Source organism: Petaurus breviceps, unplaced genomic scaffold (assembly GCF_028583685.1).
Source record: "Petaurus breviceps papuanus isolate PSGF00001 unplaced genomic scaffold, PetGlider_PUasm1.0 140, whole genome shotgun sequence".
In the NCBI taxonomy this organism is placed as follows: Eukaryota; Metazoa; Chordata; class Mammalia; order Diprotodontia; family Petauridae; genus Petaurus; species Petaurus breviceps.
In genome coordinates this window covers 1312927-1340081 of record NW_027185698.1, presented here as the reverse complement: position 1 = coordinate 1340081, position 27155 = coordinate 1312927, and the positions used below count along the sequence as shown (strand labels likewise).

Below are 27155 nucleotides of genomic sequence, written 5' to 3'. Positions count from 1 at the left end.
AAATTGACTTTTTTTGTAAAATGGAAAAGTGTTCTCTTTCTCCCTCAAATCTGCTAAAGCATTTTGGATTTATCTGCCCCACAATCACACTAACTTGTATTACACTTATCTCTGTACATTTTGTATCCTGTCCAGTAGAATGCAAACTTGTAGAGGGCAAGGAACATGTTATTTTTTACTTTTTGTATCACCAATACTTACCAGAGTGTCATACAGATAACAAACATTTAAAATATATTTGACTTGAATTAGCAGAGTAATACTATTGTGACCACCTAGCATTTATATTTTAATTCAGTTGAATTTTTGAATACTTAAGTACATCAATGGAGAAGATGTCATTGACGGGATTATTTCCTCTGTGCAGATTGTAGAATCTAGCCATACTTTCTAATCCTGTGAGCTCCTGTATACGTCTTCTCATAAATCCTTTATGAAAGATCTACCTAATAATAGACCACAGGCCTTCTGCTGGTGTCTCTGAACATTCCCTGGTTACTCATGCATTTCTCAGGCCTTTCTTCTCTTATTTCTTGTTTTTGCTACATTACTGCCATTACTCCTTTTCTGATCATATATTTTCCAAATTATATCTTTTACACTACTTCTTCCATGAAAGTTATAGTTGGTAATATACTGCATTCTATAGTTTATTTTACACCAGGTGATGAAGTATTCCATAAAATCACCTTTCTTATTGAGTTTGGTTACAAAATGAAATTCTCTACCAACCCTCTTTATTTGCTTTTCCAAGAAGAACTTATGAGCTACCCATGATTTAGTTTCAACTTCTTTATTTCTTCTGATTTTATTTATAGTGAAAATGTCCAGTTTGAAATGGTTAATATAGTAATATAGTAACTTACTGATCAAATGATTTAGAGCTTTATGGCACTTTATAAACCATCTAGACCAAAGTCCTCATTTTACAGAGGAGGAACAAAAGCCAACAAAAGGTTCTGACTTGTCCAACATCTTAAGTGTTTGAGGAAGGAACTGAGTCCAAGCCTTCATGATTCCAAGTCTAGCAACCTATTTATTCTGCAGGCAGGATCCCCCACTTAGAGTATCCTTTTCCACTACTCAACTACCATCACTGAAAACTATGGAAACCAAAGAGAACCATATAACAGTTAGCTATTTTTTATTTTTGTTTTATCATGCCCAAAGTATTCAGCACCTACCAATTAACCTACTAGTGATGAGCTTTTCTCTATTTATTTAGAATGCTTCTCAGGCAATAGGCATAATCTGTTGTCATGACCATCCTTCCATCTTGATAAGACCTCTCAGAGTTTATTGTCTACTCTCATAGCTGTTGAGAACCTAGGGTCACCTTCACACCATGATGAGGCATTCAGGTTTCCATAGTACAATAGAATAGGACTCATTCATTATTTCTACACCTTTCTTTATTAAATCATTCATGCAGCTTATTCTATAGTCACATAAAATAAACCAGGTTGTAGGCATGGAAAACTTTAATAAAAATGGAAAACAAGGCATTATTCAAACTACTTATGCTCACCTACACACATGGAACTTAAAACGGAGTATTCACCTTTTGTGCAATATGTGAACAAAATTTTAAACTTATCACATCAGCAAAGACAAAATAAACTGTAAGTTGGATGAAATATAGATCACAAGCCTTCAGGGAAGGATGTATGTGTTTGTATTCCAAAGGAAAAAAGAATACAGAAAATTGACCATTCATTCAGTCCCTCTTCTCTTACCATGGAGAATGGGTTCTTACTAATCTGTTTATTTTCTTTCAGTCAACATTTCTTTCTTTTGCTCCCAATATGAATAAACTAACTTGGTGGATGAAGAATGATGCAGTGTGAATTTGTGTCGATGTTTACTTTATGATTCAAGAATCACTATAGAAAGGTTCTGAAAAGTATAGTTGGAACTGACATATAATTGTTTTGCAGAGGTATGACATACAATCTTGGCTTTTTTCCAAACTGCCCTTCACTCATGTTACTGATTCTCCAGAGGAGCATAGTGACTCTTTTTTCCTCCCCATTTCCAGAGACACCTCCAATCCATCATTACATAGGGAAATCTCAAAGATGGCACCCAAGGGAAGTATTATTTCCTCTCCATTTATTTCTCAGAGAGAGAACAACTTACATGCAGAAAAAAATCTTTATGTTGAGGGGATATAAATAACAAGGTAGAACTAAAGTTCTTTCACTGTTAGGCCTTGAATAGATTCTTGATTAAAAAAATAAAAAGGCTACAATATTAGACCTCAATAAGTAATGATATTAGGAACATGCTGATAAAGTTAGAAGATTTTTAGTAAAATTTATGGAAAATAAAAGCTGGCTGAGACAGGTTCTTTTGCTGATAAATTAATGAACTTGTAAATATATTTTGTGAAGTTAGCCAGGTCTTCTGAACTTAAATTACCATGAACACTTGGAAAGACAGGGCAACTATTGACTTTTTTTCAAGGAAAGCTGAAATGTCACAAGTTAAGATTTGTAAAAAGAAGTGACTGAGATAAAATGGGTCAAGCTGTTATAAGATGATATCCTCAGCACCTTCATCCTTACTCCCCAAGCTAGAGAGCTCCACTAATAAATTTCACCATGCTTAACTATACTTTGGGTGTGCCGTTTTTATAAATCCACACACCACAGAATTTTTATTCATCCTTCTCATATCTATCACTTGAGGCAGGTGATGGCACAAAGGATAAAGCACTGAACCTGAAGTCAGGAAGACCCAAGTTCAAATCTGGCCTCAAATATTTAGTGGATATGTGACCCTGGACAAGCCACTTAACCTCTATTTGCCTCAGTTTCTTCAACTGTGAATGGAGATAATAATAATGCCCAACTCCCAGGGTTGTTGTGAGGCTCAAATAAGACAATATTTGTACAAAGTGTTGAGCATGGTGCCTGGCACAAACTGGGCACTACTTAAACTCTCACTCTCTTCTCCCATCACTGCTGTACTCTGATCATCTGCTCTTGGTAGCTATCATGGGATTAAGAGCAGGAAAGAACTTTAGAGAGCTTTGAGGCTAACTCCCAGCTTCACAAATTAAGAAACTGAAACCCAGAGAGGTTGTGAGTTCTCAGGGTGACACAGGTAATGAGTAGCAGGGTCCAGATTCAAACTCAAGGTCATGTGCCTCCAAGTTAGGCTTCTGGACTCTGTAGCCAGTGCTCTTTCTACTACATGATGCCACCTCTCATAAATAGCTTCATAAATCTTCTTTCAATGTAGGGGAATTGTTTTTCACTTACTAGCATTCCTGCTAGCCTCTTTGTATGATCTTTTTTAGGCCCAGTTTAATGTTCTTTCCTCTGGGCAGAGTAGAATCTGTGAGTCTATACTAATTGGGAGGCCTAATAGAAGTGTCTTGGTCTCACTTGAAAGTAGCAATCTCCTGCAAATCTCTAAACAGATACAGATGCAGCTACAAATGCAGTTGAGGGTTTGGATTTGGTTTGGTTTGGACAGCTTTCCAACTGTCAGGCATATAAATATCTGAAAAGGGAATTGAGTTCAGGTCTTCCTCTCTCCAAGCCTAGCACTCTATCCACTCGGCCATGCAGGATCCCCCACTTAGGGCACCCTTTGAACTGCCCAGAGCCTTCATAATCTACCGACTAAACTGATTGTGATGAACTTAGGCTGGTTCTCAGACAGTAGGCACAATCTGTTGTCAGACCCACCTTTGCAGCTTGGTAAGACCTGTCAGAACTTATTGTCTACTCTATAGCTATTAAGAACCCAAAGTCCCCTTCAGACCAGACTTGAAATTCCTTTTCTCCCTCTCTCAGGTTACAGAAATATGGGAAGGCAAATAAGAAACTTAAGTCATTTTATTCATAATTCTTCTGCCCTCTAATAATCAAATACAGGACTTTCCCTAGATATAAATGCAATGCCTTATTCATAGTAAGCACTTGAAAAGCATGGATTTAATGAAATTTATGGCAAAGTTATAGGATCATAGTTCACAGAGATAGAAGGATTTTAGACATCATTTAGTCCAGAGTTTTTTAACATGGAGTTTGTGGACTTGTTTTTAAAAATACTTGGTAATAGATCTTCCTCTTTTCCAGGGTTCATAGATATGTACCCTGGTAAACAAGTAGAGACAGGGGAGTGAAGTCAATTTGGCAGAGTAGAAACAGGACTTCCTAGGGGCTCCGATTTCCACCTCACCCACTACATGTGAAAGGGGACTCAGGACAAACTTTGGAGCTACAGAACCCACAAAATGACACAGAGAACCTAACCTCCCGCTGAGGACAGCCCAGCAGGCCATCAGCAAGCCGCCAGCACAGCACTCTGGGAGCCAAGCCCAGCCCCGCGTGTGCTGGAGGTCTTAGTCCCAGGGTAGGCCTGACCAACCACCAGCTGGAGGGACTCCAGATCACCAGTAGCTGTGGCGGTTTCCAGAATTATCAACATATAGATGGTAAGGACACAGTAAGAGGTCAGTGAAGCTTGGACTTTGGGATCCAGTAGTTGGGAGTGTGGTTGGCCTTTGCCCCTGGGCAAGAAGCCACTGAGCCTCCTTGGTCCTGCAGCCACCCCCACATGGTAGCTTCAGCTCCTGGCCTGCAGAATGTAGGTGGACCAAGCAACCAGTCTGAGGAGTAATTGCTCTTGCTTAAACATGCTTAGATCTGGATTGCCGTCTAGGGTGGAGGTCCTGGGGTGTGTGTCCAGCTTGCCAGAGTGTGTGGAGGCTTCAGAGAGGGCACCCAACTAATATGTTCGGCAGCTGAGAAAACCTCAGCATTTGGGATGAAGATCGCCTGTCTGGTGGCAGAGTCCTACTGTGGCAAAAATCCCAGGGGTCAAGTGATTGAGTGGCATCAGGAGCAGGCAAAGGAAGCAAAATAAACAGAGCAACCCAAATTTACACTCCTATTTTGGCTACAAAAAGGATCAAAGTATGGAACAGGAGGAAGACAGTGAAGTCAGAACTCCTGCACCAAAAGCTCCAAAGAAAAATATACGCTGGTTACAGGCCATAGAGGACCTTAAGAAGCAAATAAGAGAAGTGGAGGAAAAATTGGGAGGAGAAATGAGAACTATGTAAGAAAATTATGAAATGAGAGTCAACAGCCTGACTGAGGAAAATAACACCTTAAAAAATATACTAACTCAAATGACAAAAGAGGCTCAAAAAGGCAATAAAGAGAGAATGCCTTAAAAAGCCTAATTTGCCAGATGGAAAAAGAATCTCAAAAGCTCACTGAGGAGAATCATTCCTTCAGAATTAGACTGGAGCAAATGGAAGCTAGTGACTTCATGAGAAATCAAGAAGCTGTTAAACAGATCCAAACAAATGAAAGAATAGAAGGCAATGTGAAATATCTCATTGGAAAAACCACTGACCTGGAAAATAGATCCAGGAGAGATAATTTAAAAATTATTGGACTACCTGAAAGCCATGATCAAAGAAAGAACCTAGAAATCATCCTCCAAGAAATTCTCAAGGAAAACTGCCCTGATGTTTTAGAACCAGAGGGCAAAATAGAGGTTGAAAGAATCCACTGATCACCTCCTGAAAAAGATTCCAAAAAGAAAACTCCTAGGAATATTATAGCCAGGTTCTGGAATTCCCAGATCAAGGAGAGAATATTACAAGCAGCCAGGAAAAAACAATTTGAATATTGTGGAAACACAATCAGGATAACACAGGATCTGGCAGCTTCTACATTGAGGGATTGAAGGGCTTGGAATATGATATTCTAGATGTCAAAGGAGCTGGGATTAAAACCAAGAATCACCTACCCAGAAAAACTGAGTATCATGTTTCAGGGGAAAATTCATTCAGTGGAATAGAGTACTTTGAAGTATTCTTGATGAAAAAGCCAGAGTTGAATAGAAAATTTGACATTCAGATACAAGAATCAAGAGAAGCTAAACAGGGAAAAGAAATCATAAGGAACTTATCAAAGTTGAACTATTTACATTCCTACATGGAAAAATGATAATTGTAACTTATGAAACTTTTCTCAGTATGAGAATAATCGAAGGGAATAGAAATGTGTGTGTGTATATATACACACACACACATACATAGATATGTCTATATAGGAGGGTATATGTGCATATGAATACATATGTGAGTGTGTGTGTGTATATGTATACATAGCTATAGAGCACAGGACCAATTTAATGGGAAGGGATGATACTTAAAAGGTGAAATTAAGAGGTGAGAGAGGAATATAATGGGAGGAGATGGGGAGAGACAGAATGGGGTAAACTATCTCATATAGAAGAGGGAAATAAGGGAAAATGGTTACAATGGAGTAGAAGAACAGGAAGGCAAAAGGCAATGGGTCAACCTTATTCTCATTGAATTTGGCTTAGGGAGGGAATGACATACACACTGAATAGGGTATCTCACCCTACAAGAGAGTACAGGGGAAGGGCATGAGAGGGGGGATGATGGAAGGGAGGGCAAGTTGGGGGGGAGGGAAGTTGGAAGCACCTACTTTTGAAAAGGGACAGGATCAAAGTAGAGAATAGAACAAGTGGGAGGTGGGATAGGAGGGAGGGAAATATAGTCAGTCTTTTACAATATATCTACTATGGGTAATGTTTTGCATAGCTACACATGTACAACCTATATTGAATTGCTTATCTTCCCAGTAAGGGTGGGTGACAAGGGAGGAAGGGAATGAATCTGGAATTCAAAGTTTTAAAATCAAATGTTTAAATATATATACACTTTTTTTTAATACTATTTTACATGTAATTGGGAAATAAGATATATAGGTAATGGGGCATAGAGATCCACCATGCCCTACTGGAAAAGTCGAAGGGGATATGGGAGAAGATATGGGAGAGAGCAGATTGGAGGAGGGGATATACTGTGGGACCGCTATTTTGGAGAGGTGGGTAGGGGAAAATGGGGAGAAATTTGTAACTCAAAATCTGGCAGAAATGAATGATGTAAACCAGAAGTTAATAAAGAATTTGAAAAAAAAAATACTTGATAATAGGGGCAGCTAGGTGGTGCAGTGAATAAAGCACCAGCCCTGGATTCAGGAGGCCCTGAGTTCAAATCCATCCTCAGACACTTAACACAAAAACTAATCATGTTATCTTGGGCAAGTCACTTAACCCCAATTGCCCTCCAAAAAAAAATTTGGTATCAATATTTTAAATTTTAATTTGGTTTAATTTGTAACCCTATGGCTTTTATTTTATGCCTTTAAAAACATCCCTAGACTTCACCAGAACCGCTCAAGGGGTCCATGCCACAAAAAAGGCTAAGAATCTCTGCTCTATGCTGATCAAAGTAAGCAGAACCAGGAAAATATTGTACACAGTAACAGCAACATTATGCTATGATCAACTATGATTGACCTAGCTCTTCTCAGCAATATGATGATCCAAGACAATTCCAAAAGATTCATGATGGGAAATGCTATCCACATCTAGAGAAAGAACTATGGAGTCTGAATGCAGATCGAAGCAGACAGACTATTTTCACTTTTTGTTTTTTTGGGTTTTTTTTCTTTCATGGTTTTTTCCTTTTGTTCTGATGTTTCTTTCACAACATCACTAATGTGGAAATATGTTTAATGTGATTGCATGTGTATAACCTATATGAAATTGCTTGCTGTCTTGGGGAGGAAGAAGGAGAGAAAGGAAGAGAGAAAAAATTTGAACTCAAAATCTTCTAAAAAATGAATGTTGTAGGGGCAGCTAGGTACTGAGCTAGGCAGCTCAGTGAATAGAGTACTGAAAAAAAATGAATGTTGAAAACTATCTTTACATGTAATGTAAAAAAATAAAATACTACACCCCCCCCCAAAAAAATAACCTTTGATCTAGTCCAACACCATCACTTTATAGATGGAGAAGCTGAGGCCCAAAGAAAGTTAAGTGATTTGCCTAGGGAAACACAGATAATAAGTGGGAAATTTGGGATGGGAACCATAGTTCTCTGGCTCCAAATGCAGAAGAGCTTTCCTCTGCATTAGACTGTCACGACTGTGGACAGTGGATCTGAAGGAACCTTCCTAATTAGTTCAAAGAGCTGTGAGGAGAGCCAGGCAGCAGAGGCTGTGCTGACAGCCTCTCATTTACTCTCATTAGGTGCCTCTTATTCCAATACAATGACACTTAGGAGAGGACAGAGGAGACTTTTTAATTGGTGCTATTACGAGCTCTCTCTAAACAATGATGCCTTCCATTAATAGAGAATCTAAAGAATTCTATGCCCACTCTACAATTACTTCTCACAATTCTCAGAAGTAATGGTATCTTGTCTCATTTAAAAATAAATCTGAAGTTCCTTCCTTAACTGCATTTTCCTTACTGCCTACTCACATAAACTTCTCCTTGCCAATTAAGCAAACTTACCATTTTTTAAGAAGGCAGTTTTGATTTTAACTGTCCTCTCATGCTAGACAAATTAAACTAAATTTCACAAGCCCACAGCTTTTTTCTTCCAGATGTGAGGCCAATTTAGATGAGTTCAGGTCTCTAATCAGTTCTCACTCTTATGGTTTAATCTTTGGAGATAACTTTAGAATTAATTTAGCAGTGGTTCCTTAATATGCAATGTAGTACTCACCTGAAATAACACGGGTATTTAGCACTCTTCTAGATTTCCCAGAATAATTTCCTTTTAAGACAGTGGAAGTAGGTTTATATCTACAATCTGTTCAAAGAAAGAAATTGCTAAGCATTTAAATGAGATATATCTAAACACATTCATAAACATATATATATATATACACACACACATATATATATTTTTCCCCCAAACAAATATGTGGGAAAATAGGTAGTCTATAATAATTACCTGGGAAACTTGAAATTCAGTGCTCTCCTAAGACATTATTTTTCATTTGCAAACATTTATTCATTCTGAGATCAATGCTTTCTTGACTAACACTAATGAACATAGATAGGTTCAATCTAATAAGGACCTCTAGCTATTATGCTCAGTATGCCTAATAGTTCTGTTACCTAATAATATCAATCTAGCTAATAAATGGGTGGCATTACTCTGTAGTCTCAGATTCAAGCTACTGGGCCTGATTCAGATGCCATTAACTTCATCCTCGACACTGTACAATTCATAAAGTGGTTTCCAATTGGACAGTGGCGTCTATGACTGAACCAAATTGCTAGATTTCTTGTAGATGTCTAGGCATATGAATCAAGGCGTGTATGATATATACTTGTAGGTAATTAAATTTTTAAATAAACTATTAGATAGGAAGCCAAACATTAATTAATCATGACTACTTCTCTGGAGTCTTAGAGAAAACTGGAAACAAAATGAGGCACAATTTAGATCAAGTTAGAATCAAACAGTCTTAGATCAGTAAGGGACATTGTTTGGCACATAAATGCTTAGCAGGTATTTGCTGAATTGGTTTGACATTGCAGATTCCCTAGTTCAGGGTTTCCTATGGCACTGACCTACAACAAATTTTTACCAGTACATAAAACTTTTACTATCAAAGGTACCTACCGATAAAACCTATAAACTTAAAATCCTCCTTGTTCTTCTCCCTGTTCATCCTGCTAATCCCACTCTGAGTTCCTCTTTCTTTCTACTTATCCTCTATATAGGGTCTATAGCAGAGAATTTTGATATTTCAATGGTACACAATACAGCTCGTGTTGGGAAATATTAAGCTAATTCAACTCCCTCCTTTTATATATAACAGAATACAAAAAATTACTTACAATCTGGTATCTTTTCATGAGCTTTCAACTATTTGCAATCACACCATCTATTCTAGTCTATCCTCTTAGGGACAGGTAGACAACAATCTTCAGTTTTCCCCAAATTTTATCTTAGAATCAAAGGAACATAAGTTGGATGCAAGGCTTTTGAATCTAGAATTGAAAGGGTCTCAGATAAACTTAGACTAAAAAAGCCTTTACATGCTTTGCCCTATATTTCATGTTCTTACTTTTCTAGCTAGTATTGGGTACTTACGCAGTACTGCTCAGTCTTTTTATGCACAAGGGAGAAACTGGATTTGTGCTGAATGCAGCTTTCTGCCCCACCTAGTTTCTTGTTCTACTCATCTTAGCTCAAACTAAAAGAAAAAGATTTTAAATATCATATGAATATGCAAATGGTAGTGTGACTCCCCAGGGTTGATCTCCTTCCAATCATGAGATAGTGGCTTTTGTCCCATCTAGAAGGTACATGAAATTGGCATATAATCTCTGAAAATCGCAAAATTTCAGAGCTGGGAAAGACCTCAGAGATCACATAGTACAATTACCTCATTGTACAGATGAGGAAATTGAGACTCAGAAAGCTGAAGTGACTTGTCCACAGTTATATACGTAACTATTAATCACAGTATAGAGAACAGGACTCCTAATTTTCTATTCCAGTATGTCTTATGTTACATTCTGCTGCCAATCTTTAGTAATTGCTGAAGACTTCCACAATTTTTGCCATCCAATCTCTGCATCGAATTTCTGACGTACCTTTTTTTTCTTACCAAGACCAGACACTCTTTCCCCATAAAACATGTTTTAGAAATTTAAACAGGGGCGGCTAGGTGGCGCAGTGAATAGAGCACCAGCCCTGAAGTCAGAAGGACCTGAATTCAAATCCAGCCTCAGACACTTGACACACTTACTAGCCATGTGACCTTGGGCAAGTCACTTAACCCCAACAGTCCTCCAAAAAATAAAAAAGAAAGAAAGAAAGAAATTTAAACAGAACACAATTTGGTTTTTAAACAGATTTAAATTTCCCCTATTAGTAGTATTCAATCATAGCTAGCCTAGGCCTTTGCATATAGTACCATAAGCATAATAAGATATGCCTATTATGTTTCATTTTTTCTTTTTATATCTCTAACATGTAGAATAATACCTTGAACAAAGTAAGTACTTAATAAATGTTTGTTGAATGGAATTGAATTGTTATACTCCTCAAAAGATTCTTATCTTTCTTGTTTTGGCTACCTTCTTGTTCTGGGGTAGGACGAAAATAGTAATAATAATAATTAGTTAACTTTAATAGTAATAATTACTCAAAACCACTTTGTCTTCATAATTTATACATAAATGTATATGACAGTTGTTAGTTTATTTTTTGTGCACTCTACCAGAACTTCCCTCCAAATGGAATTATTATTAAGTTTTTCCTCAAATAAAGGAGTAAAGTATCCCTTTATATATAATAGAAATACATATATATACCCACACATGCACACATATATGTATACATCATGTATATCTCATACCACATGGACATGTATATCATGTACATTGCATACATGTCTACATAATATGTGTATATATTAATATATCATATATAAGTATGTTTGTGTGTATACATATGTATCTTTCATTATGTGTAAAGGACATTTCATTCCCTCACATAGAAAAAAATACCCTTAAAATAATTCAACTTGGAGGGAGGTCCCTTTGTGGAGTGTTCTAGGGACAAAAATAATTATTGACATTCATATATTGCTTTAATGCTTACAGAGCACTTTTTTGAGCCTTGCAACAACCCAGTAGATGTGGAAACTGTTGTTGTGAGAAGTTAAATGATTTGACTAGGATAAGGTGGGATGGGAAGTCAGGTCTGCCTGACTTCTGACCCAATGTTCTAGTCATTTTATCATGTTGATTCCTTGCAATTGTGCTGTTTAACATCTATAATTAATTAATTGGATGAAAGCATAGATGGCAAGCTTAATAAATATTCAGATTACATGAAGTTGAAGGAATAGCTAACATGGACACTGGAATCAGGACCTCCCAAAAAAGTTTGTATAGGCTAAAACAATGAGTTGAATCTAATAACAATGATACCGTATGTGCATATATCCATATAAAAACACAAACATAATGCTATGTTGTTGTTTTTTAGAAAATTTTCAGTTGTGTTCAATGCTTTGTGGCTCCCTTTGGGGTTTTCTTGACAGAAGTACTGGAGTGGTTTGCCATTCTCTTCTCTAGTTCATTTTATAGATGAGGAAACTGAAGCAAACAGGGTTAAGTGACTTGCCCAGGGTCACACAGCTAAGTGTCTCAGGCTGGATTTGAACCAGGGTTGTTCTTCCTCAGGCACAGCCCTCTATCCACTGCTACTCTTAGCTGCCCTCCTCTATATTGCTACAGGACCATAGATTTAGAGCTGGAAGATTCTTGGAAGCCATCTAGTCCAACTCTCTTATTTTATAGATAATAAAACTGAGGTCCAGAAAAGATCAGCTTCTTTCCTGAGATCACACAAGTAGTAAATATTATGGACAAGTTTCAAACCCAGGTCCTCTGACTCTAAGTTCTGGGGAACCTGTGGCTTTCTAGGTCCTCAAGTGTTGTTCTGTGAAATTTGGATTCCATCAAAGGGCTGTACTCGAGGACCTAGAGGGCCACTTGTGGCCTCAAGGTTGAAGTTCACCACCCCTGCTAGAAGGTTGCCCCATACCACCTCTCTCTCATTCATTTGCTTCTCTTAACACATCATCTTTAGATACTATAAGGCCCAGGGCAATCCACCCACTCTAAGGATAATTTTTGAAGTCTGCAAAATCCTTGTCATTTCTCCAAGAGGACTATGGCATCAGGAAGGTGATGGTATGACTTGCAAGTGAATTGGGTTTAAGTGAAGGAGGACTGTGCAAAGTCACCAACCTCACTTTCTCTTCCAGGGCCTGCTCACAAGATAAAAATCAGAAAGACTGGAAATAGCCCTGATATAGTGGGAGACCCTGGGCTTTTAAGCTAAGGTCTTTCCCAGGTCTCAGTTTGACTGAAGCAATGCATTCAGTGATTAAGGCTAGGTAAGAAATGAAGCAAAGAATGGCTTCTCTTACCTACTCAAAAAAAAAAAATCAATCTGGGAGGGGAAGACCCTCTGGGTTTCTGACCAAACAGGAATAATTTCTATTTACATTTACTCTGAGTCAATTGGGGCCCAAACAATGAGCACTAGGTGGGGCTTGGACTGGGATCTATTGTTGGCCAATAAATGAGAGCCAGAGTAAGTTGAGTTTCTATATAGATGTAATATGAAATCGTCATGGATATACAAGGAAATATTTATCAAACAGATCTCTTTGGCCAAACAGCTTAACATAAAAATATTTGTGTGTGATATATTTTTGGAGACTTGTCTATTTATGTAGGCATCTAGGAAATACAGAGAATAGAGTCAAGAAGACCTGTGCTCAGATAGACCAGCTATGTGCTGCAACCTGGTCATTACAATGTGATCTGGGCAAGTCATATCACCTGTCTGTCTCAGTTTGCTCAACTGTAAAAATGGGATAAAGCATCTACTTCCCAGGGTTGTTGTGAGGACCAAATGAGAAAATATTTATAATGCCTTTAACACAACGCCTGGCATAAAGTAGGTGCTTTAAAAATGCCTGCTTCCCCTACTTCCCTTGTCCTTATGTCTATCACTGGGCATCATTAAAAAAATAACTAACAAAAATATTAGTTCCAAAAATCAACTTTGTAAGTACAAAATGGGGGAAATAGGATAGATAAAAGTTTGAGTGAAAAAGTTCTAGGGATTTTAGAGAATTGTAGGCTCAACCATACAACACAGCAGCCCCCAAAAGCTAATTTTAGGAGAGGCTTAGAATACAGCACAAAAGAGAAGGCAGCATTGCTGTTACCAAATATGAAGTGTTCGGTTCTGGACGCCACATGTTAAGAAGAAGATGGCAAGTGGAAGCAAATCCTTAGGATGGCAATAATGAAATCGAGGAAATAGGAAACTATGTCATTCAAAGATCAGTTAAGGGAAATAGGGATATTGAGCCTGGGGAAAAGAAGACTAAGAGTGGTTATGATTACTGTGATTACTAATATTCAAATGTTAGAGATTATGTCTACGACAAGAATTCGTGACCTTTTTTAAATCCAATGCTTTTTCTACAGTAGAACTGATCCCAACATCTGCCATGTCATTTCCACACAATTAGAGTGAGAACCAACTCTACATAACACGGCAAAGTCATTGAATTTGCCTTCAAAGCTTTGGGGCCCACAGATTTCCCTTTCTTTTTTCCTTTCTTACTCTGGAAACTGCTTTTAGGAAAGCAGCACATATCCATACTGATATGTCTAGTTCTCCTTAGGCTTCCCACTGTGGCTTTGACACAGCTCCAATTTGGTAGAAATTTGGGGAAAACTTCCAAAAATCACCTATAGTAAACTGTCCAGGTTTTATCAGTCTGACCAACAGGACTCTAACTGATCTGTTATTTCACAAATGGCATGTAGCATTAAAATGAAACTGAAGCAAAGTCTTCTCCAGGGCAAGATATTGTTTTGTTAACAGTGACCCATGAACACCTCAGCAATAAGCCAGGGACCTGAGCATGGTTAATTTATTAGCTAGTCTAACAGTAACCAATAAAATAGGTCAGTAGTCTCTCTCTCCATGGCCAAAGACCCAGAGTGAGGGTCTACAGGGTCTTTTTAACCTAGGTGTGTCTTCCTTCTGATTGACCTAACAGTACACCATTTGGACCCCCCAATGCCATCCCCCCAAGACAGGACAATCCTGATTGGTAGATATTTAAATGAGATGAGTTGAAAGTTAAGTAATTTTTAAGGGATAGAATTAGTTTTCCAGCTGGGGGAAAGTGGGTTGACCTTCAGGTATGATCATGCCCCTTTCTGGCAATTAAGGAATGCTAATTGGTTTAAAAGAGCCAACTTTCTCCAACAATGGAGAAAAAACTACTAGGAAAAAGCCATAAACCATCTCAGTGAGGTTCCCACCTCCCACCCCCAACTGTTGGCCTCCCCCTTGGAGACCATCACTTCTAACTTTGAAAAAGGAGACTCAAGGACAGCAGAGTCGCCCTTGGGTCAGGCCTAGCATGGGTTGGTTCTCAGTTTAAAGGGTAAACAGAAGGGGAGGGGGGCTGTTTCACTTTAAGAAGGTTAGTGAGCAGATGCCCCAGGGACTAGGAGTAATCATATTCCTCAACCAGCTTTAGTTCTAAATGGGAAAGCTCTCCTTTGGAACTAGGCTAAGAGAGGGGGTTTTGACCAAATGGGAAAAAAGGAAGGATTACAGAGTAATATTAATTATCAAATAATATGGCATAATATGAATTTTCCCCAGGTAGTAGCTCCTCCACGATCACAATCCATACCTGCCCATTACTTGTGGACAAATTTATGGCAAAGCCATAAACATTTTTACCTTTAATTTTTTTTTAATTTTAACTTACATAGTTTATTCTGAATGATCTCAAGCTGGCTCAGAGTGACATATTGATTAATTTTTAATAGTAGGTTATATTTACATGCTTTCTTGCATAATATTTTATTTTTTCCCTAATTGCATGTAAAAATAATTTTTAACCTTTAAGTTCTGAGTTCCAAATTCTAACCTTAATCTGATATAGGTTATATGTGTGTAATCATGTAAAATATTTCCAAATTAGTCATTTTGTGCAAGAATAGGAAGGAAGGAAGGAAAGAGGGGAGGAAGGAAGGAAAGAAGGAAGGAAGGAAGGAAGGAAGGAAGGAAGGAAGGAAGGAAGGAAGGAAGGAAGGAAGGAAGGAAGGAAGGAAGGAAGGAAGCAAGGAAGGAAGGAAAAATAGCATGCCTAGCTTTATCTTTGGGGTCAGATAGCATTTTTAATTGGGATCATCTTGGATCATTGTATTGATCAGAGTAGCCAAGTCTTTCATAATTCTTTATTGTACGATATTGCTGTTATTGTGTACAATGTTCTGGTTCTGTTCACTTCACTTTGTATTAGTTCATGCAAATCTTTCCAGATTTTTCTGAAATCATCCTGCTTGTCATATCTTATAGCACAATAATATTCCATTGTACTCATATACCACAATTTGTTCAGTCATTCCTCATTTGATGCGCATCTCCTCTATTTTTAATTCTCAACCATCACAATAAGAACTGCTATAAATATTTTTTTTAGAAACAGGTTCTTTCCCTTATCTCTTTGAGATACAGACAGACCTAGCAATGCAAATCAAAGGATGTGCACAGTTTTATGACCCTTTGCGAATAATTCCAAATTTCTCTCTAGGATGGTTAGATCAGTTCACAACCTACCAACAATGCATTAGTATCCCAGTTTTCAAACATTGCCCACAACATTTCTCGTTTTCCTTTTTTGTCATATTAGTCTAATAAGAGCAAGGTGGTACCTCAGAGTTGGTTTAATTTCCATTTCTCTAATCAATAGTGATTTAGAGCATTTTTTCATATGATAGCTTTGATTCCTTTGAAAACTGCCTGTTCATATCCTTTGAGCATTTATCAACTGGAGAATGACCTTTATTCTTATAAATTTGACTCAGTTTTCTATATATTTGAGAACAGAGGCCTTTATCAGAGATACTTGCTATAAAAAATTTCACCTAGTTTTCTGCTTTCCTTCTAATTTTGTTACATTGGTTTTGTTTGTGCAAAACCTTTTTAATTTCATATAATCAAAATTGTCCATTTTACATTTTGTTATGCTCTAAATATCTTGTCTGGTCCTAAATCTTCCCTTATCCACAGATCTGACAAGTAAGCTATTCCATGCTCTCTTGGATGTGCTCATTTTGTCCTTTTCTTGGTATATGATATGAGATGCTGGTCTGTAACTAGTTTCTGTCATACTATTTAGATTTAAATTGAAATAGAAATTAAATCCATGACTAAAGACTAAGTTCCTAAAATCAGTGAATTTTAGCATAATTTGGATTTAGTTTTCAATACTTACTCTGCCAAATATGAACTCTTCTGTTTTCTCGGAATATTTTGTGGACAATGAAGATGATCAGAAATATGAAAACTAATAAAACTAAAACATACCAGGTGATTCTCATGGTACAAGTAGAATCTGTTGGGAGGGAAGGGGTTAGAAAACAAATATGTTTAAACACAGTAAAATGAATCAAGAGCTAAGAAGTACTAATATGTTGTACTGGAATGAAGAAATTAAAACTCTATTCCCAACTCTGCCACCAACTAGCGGTGTGATCTCCAGCAAATTCTTTCTATGCCAGATTTTTTTCATCTGTAAAATGAAGTAACTGGAACTGATGATCTCTAGCTATATTCTTTTTCCCTGTAAAAGTTTATGATTATATTTGCTTTGAACTTAATACTCAATTTTACTATCATTTCTTTCACTGGAAATAGAAATGTAAAATCCTTGAGGGCAGGGACTGCCTTGTTTTTGTCATATCCATAGTACTTAGCACAGGGGCCAGTACATAGTATGTGCTTCACAGATGTGAAATGAATTGAATTGAAACCCCAATGTAAGATTCCTAATGTGAACAGTATTATCATAAGGCAAATGCTAAATACTGCTCTCAAGACAGGAAACTCTATTGTTGAGCTTTACATGATGACATTTTTAGTATCTAAGTACTAAAAACATTTCTAGTATTTAAATAAAGTAATATAACCAATAAAATAGAATGATAATAGACTGATGAGTCAGTCTATGGGAAAATGGCTTCCCCAAATGGGGGAGGGATTCACTCTGTTTTTGCTCTTAAATTCTGAATGCTACAATTATGTCAATGTCATACATCATATTTGTTCTTCTTGTTTGGCTGTGTAATGACTCTTCATGATCCCCATTTGGGGTTTTCTTGGTAAAGATACTGAAGTGGTTTGTCATTTCCTTCTGTACATCATTTTACAGATGAGGAAGTTAAGGCAAACAGGGTTAAGTGACTTAACCAGCTTTGCACAGCTAGTAAGTTTCTAAAATCATATTTGAACTCAGCTCTTCCTGACTCCAGGCCCAGTGCTCTATTCACTATGACACCTCGATGCCCCAACACACATCATATGGGTAGAGTTAAATCTCAAGATCCAAGAGAAAAGACTCCCAGACTATAAAAAGTTCTGTTTCCATGGGAGCAAGTATTCCCCCCCCAGGACAAGTACTTCATTGTCTATTCTATTTGAAGGTTGGGCAATGCAAGGTGTTAAATTTTGGGCAGGACAGGGGCACAGAATAAAATAAGTACCTTGTTTCATAGATAAAACTCCATTTCTGCAGATTAAATTCACTTTTCCATTTAAAAAAATGAATATTTATTGCCAAGTCCCTTAAGCAGAGGCTAGCCAAAGTTCATTTATGCACATATTTTCTCAAAACATGAAAAAATGTACTTATATTTTCCCAGTATGCTGGAATCCTTTATGTAAATCATTATTATCTTTCTGAGTTATGGGGCCAAAGGAGACAAGTAGACAACCATTTCACTCCATATAGGCTTAGAATTTATAGATCCTCCAGGAATGTTAAATACATTTTTTCTTTATAGCAAAATATGAAACAATAGGAAGGCTTATTTTGTTTCTTATGCTTTGGAAAAACACAAAAATCAATGTTGTTATACATAAATGTACATTGAAAAATGTAATTTTTTTATGTCCATATTCCAAACTCTTAGATCTTTCAGCCTTCTCTGACTGCTTCCTAATTTAAAAGACTGATGCACTTCCTAGATAGATAAAACCATTTTCTGTATGAAGCAAAGCATGTTTTTTCCCCAGAATAAAGGGTTTCTCATTTTGCTTAGGTAGGCAATATATAAATTAGGTAGGCAATATAAAGTAGCCAAAATGTATCTTTGTAATATCTTCATTCTCTCAGCACCTTTCTCCCAATGGCAATCAGTGCCCTCTGGAAGCCCATTGTGGTATCCCACCCAAGCCTGTTACCTTCCTCCTCAAATGTTGCCCCATGCTTAAAAATCTTTCCTTCCTTTCCCCTCATCCAAACTCGCATTCATGCCTCCAATGCTCTGATCACAGCTGGTTGAGAAGGAAAACTAGAAGCCCAAATAATTCCAACTAATGTGTTACATACACTCATGTGTTTCATGTATAATAATGGATTACCCATTATCCTAACCTTCCATTCTTTTTTTCTTTTTTTTTTTTTTTGAGGGGCAGTTGGGGTTAAGTGGCTTGTTCAAGGTCACATGGCTAGTTTTATGTTAAGTGTCTGAGGACAAATTTGAACTCAGTTCCTCCTGACTCCAGGGCCCATGCTCTATTCACTGAGACACCTAGCTGCCCCCATAACCTTCCGTTCTAATAGAGAAGGGACAATAAAAGTCATGGAGCCTGGTTTTAGTTTACAAAAGATTAAAGCTGCAAAGCATGTAAAGGCCTCACTACTGTCCCGCAAGCATAAGGACAACCAATGGACAGCACAGATGGGTCACTGATCCCTCAATCTCTACATGGAGGGATCTAGGAAGAGGTCCCCAGAACACCCTGGAAACCCCTGTGCAGTTTATATGGGAGGATATGGACAGGAGCAGCCGAGATGAAGTATCAGTGTCAACAGAAGGAATTCAAGTTGGTCAAAAGATTGAAGTCAGTATAGACAAGGAGCAAATCTCTAATGGAGGACTTTCAAGCATCAATAATATAAGAGAAAGGATATTTTCCTTTAAGTCTAGGCAAAAAGGACTTTCCCAGAGTCCTCTAATCACACCAGGTAGAAGGCTCATTCTGCCTATGTTTAATGCATGTGTCATAGGCAAGTCTATTTTGAAGGAAAAAAGAAATGAAGGCAATATTCAATCTCAGGCCTTATTCTTTTATTCATGAATTTGTTCTCATATTTGGCTTTTAATGGGAAAATGGTGAGAGAACTTTCATTTCTTAGTTGTATTTAAATATTACTACAAACCATGTCTCCAAGTTTCCTTCTAATTCCCTTAGAAAACTTACTTCCTGTCTCCATTTCAAGTTGCAGAGAAACCTGATTGCAGCTGTTCAGGCTTTGCACACTTCTGTGAGAACTATTTAGCAAAGTTGCCTTCCTTGGGTCTTTTCCAGCAGTTGAGTTTGTAAGGTGGAGTTTTACTACACAAGTAGTGTCATATCCTCCCAGGTCTTCAATTACAGGAACCACAGTGAAGTTGAAAATTACATAAAGTGGAAGAAAATTCTCAGCTTTCATTTCCATTGAGTCATTCATTATAGAAGCTAGAAGGAGAATAGAATTATGTTCTACAAGGGACTTACATGTGAAAACTCCTACAACCTAATTTCTCCTTAAGAAAGAAGTTTGAATAAATGATCTTCCCTGGAAATTTATCTAAAGGAGGTTAAGCTTTTAAGATAGTACAACCAGTTGGTCAATCAATCAATAAGCATTTCTTATGTGTTTACTACTACTGCAACTGCTGCTGCTGCTCCTACTATTACTGCTACTACTACTACTACTACTACTACTACTACTACTACTACTACTACCACCATCACCTATCTTATATAACACATTGATGTTTTCCAAGAGCTTTACATATGCTAACTTATTTGATACCATGGGGCAGGTACTGTGCTAAACACTTGGAATACAAAGAAAGGTAAAAATGCTACTCATTTCCAAAAATACCGAATGAAATACACATTTTTTGGACATTGCCAATGTGGGAATTTGTTTTACTGGACTATGACCATTATAAAGTCTTTATTTTCATTTTACTTTTTCAAATTATTCAATTGAGAAAGAATAGAAGGAAAAGATAATAAAGACATATAAAATAAAGTTGTAGGATTGGAGCAGAATTGGCCTTCCTCAAAGAGCAATTGACCATATTTGCCTGATGTTCTCTGGGGTAAGAAATGCTTTTTGCATTTTTAAGAAGGGAGAGTAGTATCTGTGACCAGTCAACCTTGAAAATCTGCCTAGTGGCCTGATATCATGGGACTCTGTCCAATTTGCTTCACGGCATTTATTTAACCCAAGGCAGGGAGGAGATAAAGAAGACTAGGTCTAGGATGTTGTCAGCACATGGATTCCTGGAGGTGGAAACTCCCTTCACCAGTAGAGAGTGCCAACTTATCTATAACTAGTTATATTCTTAAAATTCCCTCTGACACTGAGAGATCAAACGACTTGCCCAAGAGTCACACAGCCAGTATGTGTCAGTAAAAGGACTTGAGCACAGGTCTTGCTGATTCTGATGCCAATTCTTTGTCCAGTAAGTTTCACTGCCTCTCTGGGTATTGGAAATAGAAAGACAAAAATTTTTGAGTTATTCTACTTGAGTGACAATGGCTCATGCACTGATAAGTATGATAACACAATACAGAAATAAATTTGAGACAAAGTAGGGCAGAGGAAAGAACCAAACAAAATGCTCTAGGAAAATCCTGAGGAGAAAGAGAACATTTTCATCTGGGGGAATCAGAAAGCTCCACTGACAAGGCTGTACTTCAGTTGAGCCTTGAAATAAGCTAAGGATTTTTAAACTTAGAAATATGGAGGTAGAACATGCCGAGGCTTCAGGGTCAGCCTGACAATGCAAGGAGGCAGAAGATGGCACGCTGAGAGCAAGGAAGAGGTGCTGCTCAATCAGTTTGGATTGCTGTTCAGTCGTTTAAGTCGTATCTAACTCCCATGACCCCATTTGGGGTTTTCTTGTCAAAGATACTGGAGTGGTTTGCCATTTCCTTCTACAGCTCATTTTACAGATGAGGAAAATGAGGCAAACAGAGTTAAGTGATTTATCCAGGGTCACATGGCTAGGCTGGATTTATTTATTTATTTTTAAATTATTTTGTCTTGCATATTCTTTTTTTTTCTTTTTGGAGGGCAGTTTGGGGTTGTGACTTGGCCAGGGTCACATGGCTAGTTTTTGTATTAAGTGTCTGAGGCTGAATTTAAACGCAGGTCTTCCTGACTGCAGGTCTGGCACTCTATCCACTGCACCACTTAGCTCCCCTGAAACTGAAGTAATATAGAATAAAGCAAAATAAAACTGGAGATGCATGTTGGAGCCAGACTGTGGAAAGTCATAAATCTCAAGCTGAAATACTTCATTTTAATCCAAGAGTCAATAGGGAAGCTTCTGAGCAGGGGAATGACATGGCCACATCTGTGTCTTTGAAGATTGTTTTGGCTGTATTCTTGATAACACTGAAAATAGGACAGGCTTTGTTTAACAGCAACAAAACAAAGTAACTCACAAAGAACTCACATTTTAGCCCATAAAAAGTCAAGATGATTTCACTTTCCTCCAATGTGTCTCTATACCTTTACTTAGAGATTGAGTGGGGCCACTTTAAAGAGTAAATAAACACTTTTCCTGTGTCCTAGAGAGTCAAACAATCCCACTCAAGCTCTCCAAGGGCCTCCATCATCTCCCACGGACCTTTTAATTACATCAGATAGAGTGTGGATTGAAGCCCCTTAGGAAGGAAAGAACTTAGGGTCACTAGAGAAGCAACCTTTTTCAGGACTGTATTGTGCATATAACTTATGGCACCATTATAAGGCTGATCTTCCAGGCTTAATCATTACTCACTCTGTACTCTGTGTGTTTGTATATAAATGGGTGTGTGTGTGTGTGTGTGTGTGTGTCTGTGTGTGTGTATAGAGAAGGGGAGGGTTAGAGAGGGGGGAGGGGGGAGGGGAGAAAGGGAGAGGAAAGGGAAAGGGAGAAGAAGAGGGAGAGAAAGAGGGAGAGGGAGAGGGAAAAGGAGAGGGAAAGAGTATATATACTGTGTACAGTGTGCTCTGGCAATCAGGCTATAAATTCTACCTATGCACAAACACAATGATAATCATATAGGGAAAGCAGTTCCATGACAAACCTTCTAGTACTAAATCCTCCCAGCCTCCACATTCCCCCCACTTCCCCCCCACACACACACTTCTATACTTAGTCTTTCACTTTCTACTCATTCTTTCTCACTCCCTACTTCATTCCCAAGGGCTCAAGTTCCTAGCCTCCTCTCACTCACACCCTTACCTTACGTAAATTGGATCATGATGCCACATTCACTCACACTGGTCACTGTTCCCATGCCAAAATGCATACTCACCATAACCTCTGCCTTTTCTTTCAGACTAATGCACTCACAATACCCATGCCAACTTTAAGCCACCCTAATGCCACATGCATCCATCCTTTGCATCTTCTCTAATAACCCTAACTACTTCTTATGGAAGAGAAATGAACACTCATCCTTGTATATAACCTCACAGTTGCAAAAGGAAGGGAAGAAATTCCTAGCAGTCTTCCCGAAGCATCAGAGACCTGTATCTCTCTTCCCCTTTTAGTCCTGCAGGGAACAATCTCCTGATACCTCCCTGAGCAGGAAACTGACTTAAATGGTCTTTATGGTAACTTCCAATTGTCAGATTCTGTTCTAAGGTCAGAATTTGTATTGTTAGGTCTATTTCTGATAGTTGGCATTTAACTTATTGACTTAGTGTTTTTGTCCTTAAAATAGAAATTATTTTCATCTCTGTTGTTTTAACTTATATTTAACATAATGGATAATTTACCATTGATCACTTTTCTTTCCATTTTCCATTCTTATTTAAGTTTGTTGTTACCTTTTGTTGTTAATTCCTGATGAATAAAATCCTTAGTTCCTTTGGATGCACACACCAAACATGAAGAATACAGCTGTAATTCACCGGGAATTAATGGACAGATCTTAGACGTATTATGAAAGTGGAAGTACTCTGCAGAAATTCCCAGAACAATAACCTCATGTTCCCTTCCTTGTTGCAGGAAACTCACAAAAGAAATATTGAATTCAGGGAGTGGATAAGTGAAATTATTTAGTAAACTAACATCAAGACAGGATAGTTCCACAATATTTCCTGCATTAAAAAAAAGAAAGAAAATTTCTTTTGTATTGACAGATACAGAGAGTGTGACATCTAAATAAATATATAGTTAACTCTCACTGATTACCAGGCAGATTATAAACACTGCTGCTTACCTGTAGCAAATCTTTCAAATTGACTGACAGCACTTACTCTACTTAATTATTTCTTTTGCTGACAAACTTTGACAACCAGATAGGTGTGAATGAGGAACTCATATGTGTTTTTAATTTGCAGTTCTCTGATTATTAGTTATTTGGATCATTTTATATGGCTTTTGATAGCTTGGATTTCTTCCTTTGAGAATTACCTATTCGTATCCTTTGGCCATTTATCTATTGATGTTTGGGTACTGTTATTATATATTATATATTTGAATATTATATATTTGTTATATTTTGAATCAGTTTCTTAAATCATGAATATCTGACTTTTATCAGAGAAACTTGTTGCAAAGATTTTTTCCCCAGTTACCTATTTCCTTTCTAATTTTAACTACATTTTTGTAGTTAAATTTTGTTTGTGCAAAAGGCTTCTCAATTTTATGAGGTCAAAGTTATCCATTTTACCTTTTATCATCCTCTATCATTTCTCTGGTTACAAATGCTTCCCCTAAAGTTGTATCAGGTATTTTCTTCATTCACATATGTAATGTGACCTTTTAGATCTAGGTTATTGGTTCATCTGAAAGTTATTATGGTATATTGTATGAAATCGTAATGTAAACTTTATTTCTTCCATTCTACTTTCCAGTTTTCATAGCAGTTTCTGTTGGATAAAATCCTTACTCCAGTGATGAGCATCTTTGGGTTTATTGAACAGTAGGTTACTAGATTCTTTTGCTTTGTATTTGTTCCACTGACCAACTCCTTAATTTTTTAATTCATATCAAATAGTTTTGATGATTGATATTTTGTAGAATAGTTTAAGATATGGTGCTGCTAGGTTCCCTCCCTAAATGTTTTTCATTATTGCCTTTGAGAGCCTTAATCTTGTGTTCCTCCAGATGAGTTTTGTTATTATTTTTTCAAACTCTGTAAAGTAATCTTTTGATGGTTTGATTAATATGACATTGAATAGGTAAACTAATTTAAGTAGCATTGTCATTTTCATTGTGTTGGCATGACCCAATGATAAGTGATTAACATCTCTAATCATTTAGGTGTGTCTTATTACTATAAAGAATGTTTTGTAGTTCCCATATGTGTTGATAGGTATACTCTCAAGTATCTTATATGTTCTGCAGTTGTTTTGAATGGAATAAATCTTTCTAACTTGTCGTGAGGAATTCTGTCAATCATGTACAGAAAAGTTGATGATTTATGTAGTATTACACTGCTACTTTGCTGAAATTATTTCAATTAATGTTTTAATTGAATCTTCTGAGTTCTCTACAAAAATTATCATGTCATCTGTAAAAAGCAACAATTTTGCTTACTTCTTGCTTATGCTTATTATTTCAATTTCTTCTTTTTAAAATTTTTTTTGCTTTTTTTTGGAGGGCAATTGGCGTTAAGTGACTTGTCCAAGGTCACATGGCTAGTAAGTGTTAAGTGACTGAGGCCGGATTTGAACTCAGGTCCTCCTGACTCTAGGACTGGTGCTCTATTCATTGTGACACCTAGCTACCCCTGTTTCAGTTTCTTCTTTCCCTGTTTCTATAGCTAGCATTAATAGAACTACCTTTGTTCATATTAGAAAGGGCTCTGGTGTTTCTCCATTACATACAATTTTAGCTCTTGGTTTTAGTAAGGAAAATTCCATTTTCTATGTTTTATAATGTTTTAACAGTAATTGGTATTGTATCTTGTCAAAATTTTTTTCTGCATCTATAAGTATAATCATGTGATATTTATACTTGATATTTATATAGTCTGTTATGTTTATAGTTTTCCTAATAATGAACCAATTCTGCATTCATGGCATAGATCTAACCTGGCCATAATGTATATTTTTAATATGTTACTCTAGCTGATTTGTTAATATTTTTTCAATAATTTTATGTTCATTTACATTAAGGACATTGGTTATTTTCTTTCTCAGCTTTGTCTTTCCCTGGCATGGGTTTCATTGAGAAGACCCTATAATATACTATTGAAATCATAAGATCATCCTCAAATAGAAACATCCAAAGGACATCTCTTTTATAGGAAGTACTCCTCTGTGTAGACTTTGTCCAGAGTATCACCCATGAATGTGGCAAACATCTTTGGCAAAAATATATCTCCTTGTTTTATGACTCTTTTTGCAATAATAAGAGGCTCATTGATCAGAGTTATCTTTGTGGTTGTATTTTAAAAAATATCTTGTGTAATTTCTAATATGAAAGTTATTAGGAATAAATGTGATTTCCTTCACTTGTGTTCTGAAAATCCACCTTACAAATACAACATGGAGATGAGATCTTTAAAAAACAATTCTACAAAAAAAATCTGGTGTTCTTCTAGGAGAAAGTATATGAACATTTGTTCTAGATGGCTTATGGGAATCCCCATTTAGTTATAGGTTTGACTAGAAAATCTCCAAGGTCTCTTCAGCCTCTGAGAATATAACTAACCAAATATTAGATACAGTCAAATTAATGGGAAGTAGAACAATGTGGGAGAAAAGTACAATGGATGGGAGTCAGAAGTGCCAGGTTAAAATCTTATAATGGTAAAAGAAATTTGAAGATCTTCCCTAACGCTTAATAAGCCTAAGCTGAACTTGAGGACCTTTCCTGATTTGAAAACATACTCTGCCCCCTAATAGGCTGCCTGTGCTCACCTGGAGCCTGTGGTGGGAGGTTTGTTTTTCAGGAAGGCAAAACTTTTGTTACTTTGCAGTCAAGTGGGTAAGGAGGGTTGTGATGTTCTCTGACCCTGGAGAGGGCTCTGAGGTGAGGTTTTGCTTTAGGGCTCACTTGTGGGAAGAGTTGTATGATTTGACCAGATGAGAGTCTGGGCAGCCATTGAGCCCCCAGCTTTGAAAACCCAGATGTTGGTACTTCTCTCTCTGGTGACTAACTAGGTATGGATGCAATGGTCAGGTAGCTAGAAGCCCTGCCTGCTAAATTGTGTTATTTTCTCTTGTACCTTCTGGTTGTATTCTCTGAAGTTCAGGGTGCTGACTTTTTTTCCCTGAACTAGGTAAATGATATATGTTTGATTGATTAAAGTAAGGTTGTTAACCCTTTTTGAGTTGCTTTCCTTTAGAAAAGTAGATCAAAGAACTTGTGCTAGCAGCCATCCTGGGTATGCTAGGGTGCTTGCTGCTTCAAATCTCAACAGTGATTGTATGACTTTGGTATAAAGCCACATCTTTTCTAAACCTCAGTTTCCTCATATATAAGTTGGAAAGGATATCATTTTCCCTTTCTGCTTCACAGAATTGCTGTGAAGATAAAATAAGGGAATATATATAAAAGCACTTTGAAAATGGTAAGGCAGGGAGGTGGAGCCAAAATGACAGAATAAAGGCAGTGACTTTCCTGAGCTCTCCCCTACACCCCTCCAAATACCTTTTTAAAATGTCTCTAAACAAATTCTAGAGCAGTAAAACCCACAAAAAGTT

The 27155-nt window shown here is 37.2% G+C and overlaps 1 protein-coding gene across 1 annotated transcript in view; it reads right to left on the bottom strand.

Annotated features, from left to right (window-relative positions):
- TMEM156 (transmembrane protein 156) overlaps positions 1–27155 on the bottom strand; it is a 58118-nt gene that overhangs the window by 11404 nt on the left and 19559 nt on the right. Inside the window, exons 2-5 of the mRNA XM_069073530.1 lie at positions 23325–23597; positions 19703–19960; positions 16713–16832; positions 8579–8665 (exon numbers count right to left, since the gene is read on the bottom strand). Coding sequence (XP_068929631.1) covers positions 8579–8665; positions 16713–16832; positions 19703–19960; positions 23325–23597 — 738 coding nt within the window. The remainder of the gene's footprint in view (positions 1–8578; positions 8666–16712; positions 16833–19702; positions 19961–23324; positions 23598–27155) is intronic.